This window comes from Phyllosticta capitalensis, assembly GCF_038381095.1.
Source record: "Phyllosticta capitalensis strain CBS 128856 chromosome Unknown BKA78scaffold_12, whole genome shotgun sequence".
In the NCBI taxonomy this organism is placed as follows: domain Eukaryota; kingdom Fungi; phylum Ascomycota; class Dothideomycetes; order Botryosphaeriales; family Phyllostictaceae; genus Phyllosticta; species Phyllosticta capitalensis.
The window spans coordinates 1,049,971-1,063,869 of NW_027117450.1; the positions used below are offsets into that span (position 1 = coordinate 1,049,971).

At 56.2% G+C, this 13,899-nt stretch overlaps 5 protein-coding genes across 5 annotated transcripts; 2 read left to right on the forward strand and 3 right to left on the reverse strand.

The window, feature by feature from the left end:
- Window positions 1-288: 288 nt before the first annotated feature.
- BKA78DRAFT_347572 (uncharacterized protein) lies at window positions 289-3,098 on the forward strand. Its single transcript, XM_066890564.1, has 2 exons — window positions 289-442; window positions 498-3,098. The coding sequence occupies exons 1-2, from the start codon at window positions 343-345 to the stop codon at window positions 2,648-2,650; spliced, it is 2,253 nt and encodes a 750-aa protein (XP_066739296.1). The 5' UTR covers window positions 289-342; the 3' UTR covers window positions 2,651-3,098.
- A 2,274-nt stretch (window positions 3,099-5,372) lies between these two features.
- Window positions 5,373-7,128, reverse strand: BKA78DRAFT_333989 (major facilitator superfamily domain-containing protein; the record flags this gene model as incomplete). The annotated part of the gene is made up of 3 exons (XM_066890152.1): window positions 5,373-6,045; window positions 6,096-6,564; window positions 6,618-7,128. The coding sequence occupies 3 exons, from the start codon at window positions 7,126-7,128 to the stop codon at window positions 5,373-5,375; spliced, it is 1,653 nt and encodes a 550-aa protein (XP_066739297.1).
- A 391-nt stretch (window positions 7,129-7,519) lies between these two features.
- Window positions 7,520-8,173, forward strand: BKA78DRAFT_54199 (uncharacterized protein). The gene has a single exon (XM_066893350.1). It carries the CDS (start codon window positions 7,674-7,676, stop codon window positions 8,136-8,138), a length of 465 nt encoding a protein of 154 aa, XP_066739298.1. The 5' UTR covers window positions 7,520-7,673; the 3' UTR covers window positions 8,139-8,173.
- A 250-nt stretch (window positions 8,174-8,423) lies between these two features.
- Window positions 8,424-10,244, reverse strand: BKA78DRAFT_333990 (ASST-domain-containing protein; the record flags this gene model as incomplete). The annotated part of the gene is made up of 4 exons (XM_066890153.1): window positions 8,424-8,445; window positions 8,468-9,882; window positions 9,935-10,063; window positions 10,122-10,244. 4 exons carry the CDS (start codon window positions 10,242-10,244, stop codon window positions 8,424-8,426), a joined length of 1,689 nt encoding a protein of 562 aa, XP_066739299.1.
- A 1,295-nt stretch (window positions 10,245-11,539) lies between these two features.
- Window positions 11,540-12,598, reverse strand: BKA78DRAFT_300071 (P-loop containing nucleoside triphosphate hydrolase protein; the record flags this gene model as incomplete). The annotated part of the gene is made up of 4 exons (XM_066887144.1): window positions 11,540-11,996; window positions 12,055-12,158; window positions 12,211-12,383; window positions 12,451-12,598. The coding sequence occupies 4 exons, from the start codon at window positions 12,596-12,598 to the stop codon at window positions 11,540-11,542; spliced, it is 882 nt and encodes a 293-aa protein (XP_066739300.1).
- Window positions 12,599-13,899: the final 1,301 nt, after the last annotated feature.

A 13,899-nucleotide genomic window follows, 5' to 3' on the forward strand; every position in this document is an offset into this window, starting at 1 on the left:
GTCCTGGCTGCCGCTCGCCGTTCGACGGGCCATGGCGGGACGGGCAAACATGCGGCTCGTCATTTGAGATGGCTCCGTTTGCCATGGCCTGGAAGGCTTTTTAGATTCAATTTACCCATCTCCAACTTTTGTCCAACTTGCTTGTCACTTGCCAACAGCCAGTGACCCGTGAGCAGTTTGGGACCAAGGTGCAGGGTGCGCCGAGTCAGGCGTGCACTTATCGATATCATCCCGGCGCAAGCCATGACGACCTCGTCCTTCTGCCGCCACTTTCACATCTCCCTGCTGCTCCACTCCATCAACTCATCACTCAATCCTCAATCCGCCTCATAGCCAGGCCATATGGCTAAGCGCGGAAAAAGGGGCGGAGGGCCCTCTCGAGGGTCGGCCTATTCCTCCAGAGGCTCTCTCAGAAATTCATTCGTGCCGCCCTCTGCAAATGGTCTGCTCTCCTCAAATCACGTCCCAAAAGCATTCGTCACTGACTGTACCTGCAGCCGGCTCATTCTCCATGAGGGATGTCGCTCGCAACACAGAGACTCGTGGTCGCGACCGCATGTGGGCCACAGAAGACCAAATTCGCCACAAGCCCATCGTCTTTGTTAGCGGAGGTCATTTGGCGGGTACCTTGCCTGACAAGACTTCTGTACAGCAAAAGAAGTCAATTTCCGATGACGTTGCGCGCTCGCAGGATGCAATGGCGCAAATGAATCTCGACGGCACCGAAGCATACAAGACACCTGCGCCAGGCGAGTCCTCAGCTCCGGCCTCCTCATTTTTCTTTGAGGACACGACCGGGGCCGACATTTCGATTACAACCGGACTTCCTCCTCCCGTGGTCAGAAGCTCTTCCCCGACGCCCTCCGACTCGAGTGAGGAAGTCGTCCTCTTCAAGGGTCGTAATCCCGTTCGCACCATCGCAGATCCCGTTCACAGTACCACGCCCACCATCAACACCCCAGCAGCCTCGACGATCGAATCTACCTCGGGAATTCTGCCAAGCCGGGGCAAGGTCGCCAAACAACACAAAGGAAAGGCGAGAGTTGCGTCGGATGACGATGAAGCCATCGCGGACTATCTCGAGAACATCAGAAACCAAGAGAATGAGTCATCAAGTGAAGGCCAGTATCCCATCGATACAATCAATCGCAGGCCTTTGGGAGAAGGCGATGGAGGAGATTGGTTTATCGACTCTTCCGCGGAGTCGATTGGCATCAGGGAAGCCACCCAGGAGAACCCTCACAAGAGCGACTGGGATTCGCCTGACCTAGCAGACTTTGACCAGTTGAGCACGTCGTCGGAGATGATTGGAAAAATTGCCCGTATTCTCCGCAAGAGGGAGCGCTCGAGCGGGCTCCAGTATCTCGTCGCGTTTGAAAAGACCACAGATGATGAAGCAAGGTGGATTTCCGTGGAGAGCATCGTTGATGATGGAGATAAGCAGATTGTGGCTGCTTACGAAGAAAACGTGAAGAACATCAGGTTGGGCAATGAAGCCAGCGGTGACAGCAGCTGGTCGGATGCCAGTGATGATGAGGAGGACGACGACGACGACGACGACGAAGACGACGACGAAGACGACGAGGACAGTGACGAGGACGATGATGACGAGGAAACAGAGTTTGAGGATGAAGAGGATCTCATCCAGCGGAAAATCGAAAGAATGAGCGACGAACATATCGCCAGACTTCTTGCGAAACAGGAGGAACTTGGATTTGGGGCTGACGAGCTTCTTCTGTTTGACGACGATGCCGACGACGACGACGACGACGACGACGCTGAGCTTGAGGCCATTCTTCGCCCTTCGCGCAAGAAGAACAACAAGGGCAAACGAAAGGATCATTTTCCCTCTGCCAGCCTCATGGCGGATGTCCTGGACCAGGACCCTTACAACGGCTTTGACGTCATGGATTGGGAGCGTCCTAGTCTCAGAAAGAAGCAGAAAGGACGGAAGGCAAACCTGCCCTTCGAACTCTCCGATGATGAGCTCGCTCTCAACCTGAAGTCAACATGGGAAAAAGACCGTGAGAAGAAGCGTTCACGCAAGGCTGAGCGAGAGGAATTGCGCGCACAGGGCCTGCTTGGTAGGAAAAACAAGTTCAAGCCGGACCTGAACGCCAAGTACGACGAAGGCATGACCTTTGAGGAGATCAGGGATGAGTTGCGCGTGTTCATGGGCTCTAAGGCTCAGAGTCGACCATTTCCGCCAATGGACAAGCATCAGCGCGCGATGCTGCATCAAATCGGCGCTTCTCTGGGTCTCAATTCCAAGTCAGTCGGATCAGGAAACAAGCGTTTCACTACATTGATCAAGACTTCTCGCACCGCCCCATTGAACGACTACACGTTCAACAAGCTCACCTCCAAGTACCAGCGCCGCTTTCTCCCTCGTGGTGACAAGGCCGGTGGAGGTAAAAGAGCCGGAAGAGAAGGAGCAGGCGGTGGAGGCGGCAGATACGGTGCTGCCTCTTACCGCGACGGAGAAGTCGTGGGCGCCTCGGCGCCTGAAATTGGAGTCGAAAACAAGGGCCGGGCAATGCTGGAGAAGATGGGTTGGAGTGCCGGCATGGGTCTTGGAGCTGTCGACAACAAAGGCATCCTCCAGCCCGTGCAGCACGTTGTCAAGACGTCTAAGATCGGTCTTGGCTAAGTCACCTCGTTTGTGCTTCTTTTTTCTCAGCTCTTCGTTTCGTTCCGTCTCGTCTCGTTTTTCCCCCTCGATCTGAAAAGCCTGTGGCTTTAGCATTTCGCAGGAGCATCGTTCTTTCTGGCTGCTTTGTAGAGCTCGAGGTTTCCATTTACTTCCTGTCTTTCTTAGAGCGGCTGACGGGAAAGAGGGGCGCTCTGGGCGTACGTGTGCTTTTCGGGGTGGTTGGTACTGCAAGTCGTTTCGAAGGCTGTCTGGAAGTCTGGGTTCAAAAGGCGCAAATGGTATTGGTCCATGTTAGAACTGCTGCGCTGCATCGCACCTTCGTAGCGCCATCACTCCCCACAATAAAATGCTTTGCTTATGCAACTGTTGCTTTGGATTTGTGAGCATCGCAGATATCGTGGTGGCTGTGGATCGAAAGAGAACCGCCGCCGTTGTCCACGACAAGTGCGGAAAACATGTCCCAAACGGAAGTATTGACAGCAAGAACCGGTGCTTTTGGCTTCAAAGGCCGACTTCTTGTTTTGATGGCCATGCTGCGGGCGGGTGCAGGGGTGTTTCTATAGCGAATGCTATTTTTCCAACCAACCACACAAAATGGCGGGTAAGAAGAAGAAAATTAAATATATAGAGTTTCTAACGGCGGTTGGATAAGACTTCGCTTCGTCACCTTCCACTTTCTTTTTCTTGCGGCCATTCTCCTCTCCCCCATATATTTCTTTAAAGCAGAATGCCCCAACTCAGTTGTCGTTGCGCTGCTGGAGTTGTCGTTCTGCTCTGCATTTGCACGGCACGCTAGCCCGAAACACACACATCGGCTCTCCAACCCCAGGTCTGCGCTTCTCAAGTAAAGTGGGAATGACGATATTGACTGCAGCGAAACAGATGGAGGATGCTACACATCGACGACACCTCCTCTCCATTCCTGGAGTACTGTCGCCATCGATACCGCTACACCGTTAATTTTGCACTTTGCGGCAGCACAGTTTGAGGTTGGGGAATATCAACAATCTACCATCTAGCCGCTTGACGAACAGAGAGAGAGCACATCGACCACACGTCCGCACTCCACTTCCAGGTTGGTAGCCAAAGTCGTGGCGCACGCAACTACAACTGCTCCGCGTATTTTTTTGCATTGAAGAAGCTCGAACGTTATCTGAAGAGGATGTGGCCATTTCCCTCTTGCGTGTCTAGAGAGCTTCGATCCCCCCATCGCCATTCTTCTCACCTCGGACCTTTGTTACCCAACAAAATAGCGAAGTCGGTGTCGTCGACAGGAAAGCTGGTAAGAACCACTCAACCCTTTGCTTGGCCACCGCAACTCTCTCCCTTGGCACACAATCTTCTTTGTCCAGTTCAGTGCGTGGAAACCGGCTGCTCCGCCTGAGCACGCAGTCATTTGCTCCGTCTGTCGTTATTCGCCGCCCGTTGACGGACAGAAGCGGACATCAAAGAGCGGAAACCAACCATCCAGGCCACCCAGACGGGAGCGCAGCGGGATCTAGCGAGTAGCGAGCCGGAGCAAGCAAAGCAAGCATGCATGCAGGGAAAAAGCTAAAGCGAACCTACTGCTAGCAACGCATGTCCAAGCTACTGGTCACTGACGTTTGCTGCAGTAGAAGTAGCGTGTCGAACGGCCGGAATCGATGGATCCATTCATCATGCATTGATGGGTCATGCATTGATGGAAGTCATTTGGGGAGAAAGAGGTTTAAAGTGTGGTCAGTTTGCTGCTGCTGCTGCGCTTGCTTACCCTCTTGCCCACTGATCAACCACTCAATCCTCCCGTCCTCTCGTCTCCTCTGCTGCGGGTAGGTCCATCTCACCGATTACCCAACAAAGCACGACATGTCAGACATATGACATGCATACATACGAGCCCATCACCCACCTGATCCTTCTGATCTGCCTTCCTTTGTATCCAAGCCATTGGAAGGATGCATGAGCCACACACACCTCTGATCCTCCACCACCAACGAAACTCTTCCGACGTCCACGTCCCTCGCAGCAATCTGCCTCCAATACCATCGTCACACTCAACTCATTCTAGGCTTCTCAGCGAATATGCGTGCTGACGACAAGTATATAGCGGCGCCAAGTCGGCGGCGGTCGTTCCTTTTTTTTTTTCTTTTTTTTCGTGGGCTGCTTATCCCGACTTGGGTTGGGTCCAGTAGTCCCATGTCGTGCTCGTCACGTCAACGCCCCTGCGCAGGCCAAAAGATTGCGACATTGGCGTCCCATAGTCGCACTGATGAGCCAAGGAGCTTAAATAGACGACAGCCGCATTCTCTTGCCAGGGTCGAGGAGCCTCGTCTCGATCACACGCCGTGAGGACTTTCTCTTTTTTGTGAAATTTGACTTTGGTATACACAACAACACGCGACTATACAGGACTTTCCTGATCCACAACGTCGAAGCCGTACCACACGTCCATCCGAATTCGATCAGTCCGGCCCAGAATACGCGCAAAACGTCTTTTCTCCCTCGATCTCCGCCATCTTCTCTGCCGTCGCCGACTTTGTATGCTTACACTTCCGAGCCAAATCTGAAATATTCTCTACGCCGGGTATAGATGCAAAACGCCGTCCCAATGCAGTCGCGCAGCCAACGCGTTTTCGCCGCAAACAAGCCGCGACTATCCAAGGAGCCCCAAGAAGAAAAAACGAAGCGGAAGATATGAATCAGAAGGAAAAAAAGAAGGAGGAAAATAACAAGAGAACGATCACTTCTCGCTGTTCTCTGGCGGCTCTTCGCCGGGAAGAAGAATCTCGTGACCGGTTCCGTTCCTGACCCAGAAACTGGCAACGCAACCGATCGAGGAGATCGCCGCTACAACCCACCAGGACAGACCTACGATGCCCTTTTCCAAGCCCACACCGTACCAATAGCCGGCCGCAATAGGGCCGACAGTCCTGAAGGTGGAGCTGACGCTTTGGCCAATTCCGTGGATAGTCGCCAACACACTCGGATGTGGGCTCGAGTTGTTGAGAAGGATGATCGAAGCGGGCAGAGCAAAAGTGCGCGCCGAGACTTGCAAGGTCAAGATCAGCGAAATACCGATCCACACCCAGAAACCGCTCGCCGGACTCGGCGCCGGAGTTTGCGAGGGAAGCAGGGCCAGGTACGGCGCCAGGAAGTAGGCCATGGGAAAGAGGAAGAGCGAGTATCTGAAGCAGCGCATGAGACCGAAGCGGGAGTTGGCCCAGGGGTAAATCGAAAGCTGGAGCGCAAGACCGACAACACCAAGGACGGCCAGGGCGAAACCAATGGCGGCGGGCTCAAAGGCAAGACCACCGCTGAAGATGAAGGGGTTGGAGCGCTTCACAAAACGAGCAACGATTGCCGACTGCGGCCTGTCGGTGGACAAGAAGACGATCCACAGGCTGGAAAAGGCGCTAAAAGGCAAGTCAGCGGCCGAGCTATCGAAAATGATTGTAGGTCTTACCCCATGTGGAAATCGAAAATGGCAATTGATAAGAGAACCGCAAGAACGTTTGCGGTCCAAATGCGGTTGAATGGAAGAACCTGAGGGCGTTTGGCCGCCTTGGACTTGGCGCCCATCGGAGACATTTCCATGGCGTCTGAATCAACGCCGGCAAGAAGCCCGTCAGACTGGTCCTCGAGAACAGAGTACTGTGCCGATCCTCTCGACGTGATTCTGGAAACCAAGGACCTCAATTGATCCATTGGACCTGGCAGGGGCACCTTGGCGTTGCGAATGCTGGCCAGGGTCTCGCGCAAGAAGAAATGGACGAAGAATGCCTCGGCGAGGAGAAGAATTGCGCAGAGGACGTTGGGCATGGCGTAGGGGTAGCGCTCCATCCATTGCACGCCGGTAGCTCCGCCAAACACACCATCGACACCAAAGAGCTTTGGATAGGCCGCAACGGGCTCCACGAGCAAGCCGCTAAAGACTGGAATCTGCATGAGAATTTTGCCAAGAACCTGGGGGATTAGTGGGACTCACCTGGACCAAGAATGTTGGCCACGTTGAAGGCAAGAGGAAGGAGCAGGAATGCGCGAGAGTGGAATCTCTTCTCAACAGTCTCAGCAACCATGGTGCGGGCAGAGCCAACAGTGCCGTTGATGGCACCGCCAAGCATCCTCCATACTGTGGCCTGCAAGAATGTTTGGGAGAAGCCGACGCCTATGCACGAAACCGAGGTTCCAATGAGACCGACGAGGAGGACCCTCTTTCTTCCGCACCATGGCTGGTCGGCGACACGACCCCAGAGGACCGAAGTGACAATCTGGGCGGCGGTGAAGCTGCCTTGCAACACGCCGGCCTGGTGGGCAACGGACGAGTCTGGTAATGTTGGATCGAAGCTCTTGAGCTGGTGGACCATGAAGGTTTGGAGAGCGGCCATTTGGAAAAAGTCGACGAGACGCGACATGGCGAGGATGGCCAGCTGGCCCTTGTGGGGCATGTTGAGCCATGATGCGGGCAGCGGCTTGGAGTGCTCGACGGGAGTATACATGTCGGGATCGTCGTAGTTCTCGAGGCGGCCGAGGCTGACGGAGCGCGAGTGGCCGTAGGTCGAGGAAGATTGCGAGTGGGAGGTGGACTGTTGGTTGTTGTTGAAGTTCAAGCTGTTTCTGCGATAGACGTCGGAACCATGACGTTGGTGGGCGCGGTTCTGGCGGATGCTGGTGCCGGTGGAAGAGTCTGCGGGATCACCTTGGGCGGGGAGTTGGGGCAGGTTTCTATCGCGCATGGTGGGCCGGCGCGAGAAGGAACGAGGTGGGAGTGGGAGAGCTAGTGAGTGGCTTGGAGCGGAGAGCCATCCGGAAAAGATGAGAGCGACGCAGGAGAGTACGCGGCCAGGGCGCGTAGGCGGTGGGCAGTGATGGACGGGTTGCCGGGTGGGGACTGTCAGTCATGATGAGTGGCAGTTCTCAAGGACTCAGGAGCGGTCTTGGCGACAGGGAAGCGAGGGCCGCGCAATCATCCTGAGCCAACCCGTCAACTGTCTGTCAGGGTCAGAGTCGCTGAAACGCCTGGAAAAGAAACACCAGAAACATTATGCACCACCACAGCATCAACAACAATGCACAGCTTCACGACAGCTCTATCCGCCCTCCCGTCGGTTGCGCACCGCCCGTCCTCTCTCAGCCCTCTCCGTCGCAACCCTCTCAGCCATCCTCAGCCACATGTCCCACCCCGGCCCGCCTACGTACACCCGCTACGTACGCCCTTGACGCCCAGGGTGTAAAAAAAAGAAGACACAGACGAAACCTCCGCCTGAATTCGGTCCACCAACCACTGCCGAGAACAATCCTCCCGTCCAGCCTCCAGAATAGTCCAGGGACCTGTCACTGTCAGCCAGTCGGCCCGCCTCCACCACCACTCCCACGACACCACGACGACTTCACTGCCCGGCTTATCACCAAACAACAATCACAACACCTTGCTCGCCCCCTGCCCGTGGCACAGACTACAATGACATCACTGTCATCAGTTCAATTGCCGTCAATCCTTCTCCACTAGCCAATCTCTATCTGACCTGTCCACCCCCTGCCTGGCTTGCCTGAGGCCTTCTATCATCCCTTCTCCTTCTCTATGGAACCGCCTCGCCTTCTGCCACCCGCCGATATCTTTGCCCCAGCAGCTTCTGCCGCACCCCACCCGGACTCAGTACCTCGCGCAAATCCACTCCCTTTTGCTGCAGCGACCTCTGCCACCCCGACACGCTCCGCATCGCCCGGTGCTTGTACAGGCATATCGCCAGCAAAAGCAGAATCCCAAAGCCCACGGCCGCCGGCCCCGCGATGCTCAAGAAGAAAGATCCCGCCGTCTTTGGCGGCGACGTGTAGTACGTGTTGCTCTTCAGCCCCGTGTCCCAGTGCGCCCCACCGTCAGCGACAAACGGCGGAATTGCCTCAATGTGCTCCCCCTCTGGTTGATGTTGGCATCCAAAGTCGTCGCACGCCGCCATCAGCGCTGCCGACGGCACAAACGTCTTCGTCACCGACGATCGACGGAGCACGTGGCCGTCTTTGTCAACGGCCTCCGCAAACCCAAAGTTCCTGACCGTCTCGGTGCGCAGCATCGTCTCAAACCCCGTCTTGTTGGTCCGCGCAACCGTCTCCCACGGCCCCTGCGCGCTGTTGCTGCCGTAAAACTTCCACTCTTTGACCTCGGTTGCCCCGTTCCATGACACGTAAAAGACCATGCCGGCCACGCTCGTCCCCGTCCGCGAGTATGTGTAGAGCGCCGGGTTGTCCTTGGGCGTCGCCTTCCACTCAAACTTGTAGGCCCGGTAGTTCATGACGCCCGACTCTGGAAGCGCAAGCTTGCCGTACATGACGGCCTCTCCGGTGGGGAGGTGCTCCGAGAAGAATGGATGGTCCCCCCACCCAATCATGACGTGGCCGTCCTTGAGCGTCTGAATGTTGCCCTGCGAGCCGGCCAGCACCCCACCAGCTGCGTCTGGCGCCAACCACTCCTGCGTCATGGTCGCCGTCCGGTCAATGTGGTTGATGGCAACCACCATGCCGCGCGACCAGGGATTCGTAATGTTGAAGTTGTTGCTGGCGTTGTCGAACAAGGTAAGAATCGTGTGGGTTCCATTTTCTTTTGTCCATCTGGCGTGGTGCTGGCTGGAAAAATGAAGGTCGAGATTGTGAAAGCTGGGGTTGGCGCCGTTCAGCTCCCACATGACATGGCCATCCACGCCCGACAGCTTGTAGACGGCGGCCATGTGGCGCGACGAGATGAGGTAGTCGCCGTCATCGTTCTTGTCAATCGAGTTGATGTGGAAGTAATCCCACGGCCTGTCTGCGGATCGTCCAGTTCCAGATGTGTCGGTTGTGTCGGGCATGGTGTAGCTGAAACTAGGCGAGATGTGGTCCAGAGCACGCCATTCGAATACGACGTCACCCGTCTCAATGTCGACCTCCTGGAACACGCTGTCCACGATCCATCCCATGCCCAGCTCGATGCCAAAAGCGGACAGGTCGTACTGCCGGGTCTGGTACACGGTGAGGAGCGCCGTCTTGCCGTCGGGTAGTACGCGGAATTCGTGCATGTCGGCCTGGGCCGTAGATCCTCCGCTCTCAACTGTTTTTACAATCCTGTATTCATCGTTGACAATGAGGCCGTGGCCGCGCGCAAAGCCCTGGTACTGTTCGCCCTGGTAGAAGCAGAGGTGGTCTTTTCCTTGGTAGGTGCAAACTCGCGGGGCGTGGCCAACCATTGGGCCCATGAATCCAGCTCCGGACCACACCAAGTTCTGCGCGCGCAATTAGCCACCCTTGTGCATCGTGTCATTGAGCGGTACGCACGCCATAATTATCGTAGATGTACGGGCCGGGATCGTGGTTTCGATACGGCGCGAGGAAAATGTAGCCCGGCGATACAAAGTCGGGCCATAGTACGTCAAAATGTATTATCGGCGCGTGCAGCTCCGGTCTCTGGGAAGGCGCGGATTAGAGTCGGCGCATTGATGTGCGGAAGAAGCAGCAGACTTACAGTTTGGAAGAAAAAGGTGGGCGAAGTGTCGTTGTTGAGGTCGGCCGACGCCAATGTGAAAAAGAACGCTATGCAAAGAAAGGCAAACGAGTGACGGGAAAGAATAGGCTCAAACAGCGCCATTGTCTGCAAAACGGAAGCGTCAAAAGTCGAGGGAGGGAGGGCGGCGTGGCGAGGACGCAGTACTTGAGTACCTTGCAGCACCACGCGCAATTCCCGCGGCCAGGCGGAGCGAAGGGAAGCGAAATAATGTGTAGAGAGAGGGAGGGGGGGAGGATTGTAGGTGTGGGAGGGAGGGAGGGAAGTGCGGGCGGAAGCTAGCCGTGGTGGTGGTGGTTGTGACGGAGGACGTGGTAAGTGGTAGCGGAACGGTCAAGCCACTGAGCAAAAAAAGAGAGCAGCAGCCTGCAGACGACAGACAGCCTCTCTGTTCTCTACCTTGCGGTACGCGCCGGACGACGCGCGGCCCAAATTGGATAGGAGCAGCGAGTGCGCGTGATTGAAGGTCCTGTCCTGCTCCTCTACTGACGTACAACGCAACCGTGTCCGCAGCGCACCGCTGCCTGTGGTGCAAACTGAAATAATGGTGTACCCACTCTGCGCACTCCTTCTCCGTGCGCAAGACTGGACCAGGACCGCGAGTCGGTCAGGACGGGGAATGGGGGACCAAAGATTTGGGAGGCCTCGTTGGTTGCTTCGCTGGTCTAGTGGGCGGCGGCCCGTCAATCGCAATCCCTTGGGCTGGGGATGCTGTCCGTCTGGCATTTCAGGGGACCTCGACCATCATGCCAGGGCCCAGGACCAACTTTGAACATGTCGTGAGAAAATGTCTATCTTGTATCGATTCCTGGTGCTAACAATTGTCTTTTGGCGCCACGCCCCCATTTTGGTTTTGCCTCGTAGCTACTTTCTGGCTCAATCCAGACATCCCTAGGTTTTGTTTCGACCCTCTATCCTGGCCACCGTGTTTCGCCGCACGCCACGTTTGCTCTGCCGCGCAAAGGTGGTGCGACATTTTGACAGGCTGGATACGTAACATACGAACATGTGGTATATTCTCAAATGCTTGTGAATCTCGCCTATGGACTGTACAGCGCAGCGCAACTGAGACTCCGCCAATGCCAGTCCCTGTCCTGCCTTCCCAGTGCCTGAAAATGTCTGTCCGAATCCGTCTGCGTCGTCATCAGACATTGAATGCTCTGAAACCCGCTCCCAAGAAAATCAAGACCCGTTCGTCTTGTATGCCCGCCAACTCCGGAATCGCCTATTTTGATGATGAGAAAGTGATGATGATTAAAGTGCACATGATGCCCAATTCCCGCTCTAGGACCAAATGCAAGGTGAATGCCGTCAAAGCCAAAACGATGCTCGTGGTGATGCAAACTTGAAAACAGTAACCTCGTTGGTCAGCCACCCGTTTAGTGGCCGGCCAGCAGCCGGTGGCCAAAGAACTTGTGAAGCGTCATGGTCGAAGCAAGGACCGTAGCCGCAACACCGCCACCGACGACCAGCGCCCGGAGAGCTACGTTCATCATTTGCGCCCTGTTGCGGCCGCGGCAGCGCTCAACAAAGCCATCAGTGTCGTTGGTGTGCGGGAACTTCTTGTCGGGAATGGGGACCTCGAGGAACTCGCAGAGCGGCTCCCAGCCTTGGCCCATGCGGTACTCGAGCAGCCTGTCCTCAGGCACCAGTGCGCGGACCTCGGCGTAGTGGTCGATGAAGACTTGCTTGCCGTGCTTCTTGAAGTCGCCCTTGAAGAAGTTGGTCCAGAACTTGTGGAGCATGGGCTGGTAGAGGCCCGCGCCCCAGTCCCACTTGCCAACCATCTTGAGCTCGGGGTCGTTTGCCCTCCAGTCAACGGTCTTGAGAGTCGAGCTAAGTGACGCGTCAGCGGGAAATTCTAGAACAATTCATATCCGAAGCATGGACTTACGCGTGCCACGAGTCAACGTCGCGGGTGGTGAGAATGACCTTGGCCTCGGGATAGGCCTCGACCAATTCCTTGACGAAAGCGATGGCGGGCCAATCGCACACAGACTGCAGGGCGGTTAGCAATTGAAATCCGAAGCGGAACGAGAATGCGGCGAACCTGGCAGTGGCCAAGAAGCTGGTCCCATTGCTCGCGGCCAAAGGTGCCAACGCCGTCGTACTTGGCGCGCAGAGCGTCCATCCAGAAGAGCGCATCGGGAGGGTTCTCGACGCTGACGGACATCATGTGGTAGGTGTCGTTCAAACCGAGTTCCTTGAGGGCATCACGGAGAGCTACGGTGGTAAGTCCGAGGTTAGCGATTGTGGATTATGCAGGCGCGGCAGGCGGAGGACAACTCACAAGCAGTGCCGGTACGTCCAAGGCCGAGGCAGAGGACCTTCATGGGCACAACGCGCTTGCATTGGCGGCGGTCGATGTCGGTGTCATGAGTGAAGATGTCGGTGAGGGGCTTGGGGGTGTATTGGTCGCGGTAGTTTTTGACGGACATGGTTGGAAGAGGCGAGGAACAGAGCAACAAGCAAGTGCTAAAGAGCGACGATAAAGGCCAAAACGAGAGGAGAGAGCGAGGAAGGAGTGAGTGAGAGTGGTAGTCTTGGTAGACACAAATACCGTGGATAGTAAGAGTGGGCCAAGGCGACGGGACGGGCACGGGATTGGATCTTATAAGGGAGAGGGCAGTAGTAGTGGGCGCGCGGCCTTGGGGGAGTTTCATGACATAGCAATTTGGAGCATTTGGATCGTCTGGGCCAGGAATCCTCGTCGTCAGCCGTGCGTGCCCCTGGCCAAGGGCACTCAGCAAAGCACCCAGGCCACGTCGCCACCCGCCCCGTCGTCGTCACAGCGCACACAGCAGGTGGAGTCGCACATCACCTTCGCCGCGATGTGTTTTGTGCGTCGCTCGACGCGTGTGTTTCATCGTCAGCGCTCGCCCTCGCCCTCGTTGGCTGCCCCTTTCGACTCGCGCCCATCTCAATCCGCATTCTTGCTCAGGCGGCCTTTTACACTTCTTGGCACATTCTCCACCGCCGCCCTGGAATCATTTTGCCGCCATCGTGTGGTCCGCCGCTGTGTAGCCGACGTTTGATGTCTTGAGGTTGCAGAAGTTGGGGGAGTAGGTGGTTTGTAGTAGAGCAGCGCTACGGCATTGGCTCCCGTCATCCCGCTTGGAACGTACCGTGGTACCTTGAGCTGTCACACTGTTAGTTCGTAGTAGTCTCTCGGCCCACCCGACCACCACCGATATCACCGGCCCGTCATCACGGAGAAGCCAAGTCAGGTCGCACGTTGCCAAGACTCGACCGTTTCTTTTGGCCAGGCCCTCTGTCTCGCCGTTTCGTTTTCAGCTTCAGGTCCTCAATCCACATCCCACATCTTTTTCCTTTTCTTTCTGCAGCTCCAGCTTCTGCAGTGCCATCTGCAGGCACCGTCTCAGCTAGGCCCTCACCTCCACCCGCACTGAGTAGCTGCGAAAAAAGAAGGACTGTGCGCACAGATAGGACTCGTCTCCGTATTGTGCCACCATGAAATTTCCAACGGCGGGAGTAATGTGTAGCTGTAGCTAGCCCTGCCTGCCCTCTGCCCTGCGCCTGTCTGCTGTGCGCCTGCCGCTGTCGCCATCCCGTCGCCCTCGCCGCCTTCCTTCCCGATCCGGCAAAAGGCCAATGCGCCGTGTTGCCTTGGCAACTATCGACAAGGATGCCACCGCAAAATCCGCCAACACCATCCGTCTGCTCACCACCACCACTACGAAATACCTCCACGCCCGTTACACCCCCATCCGTCATTCCT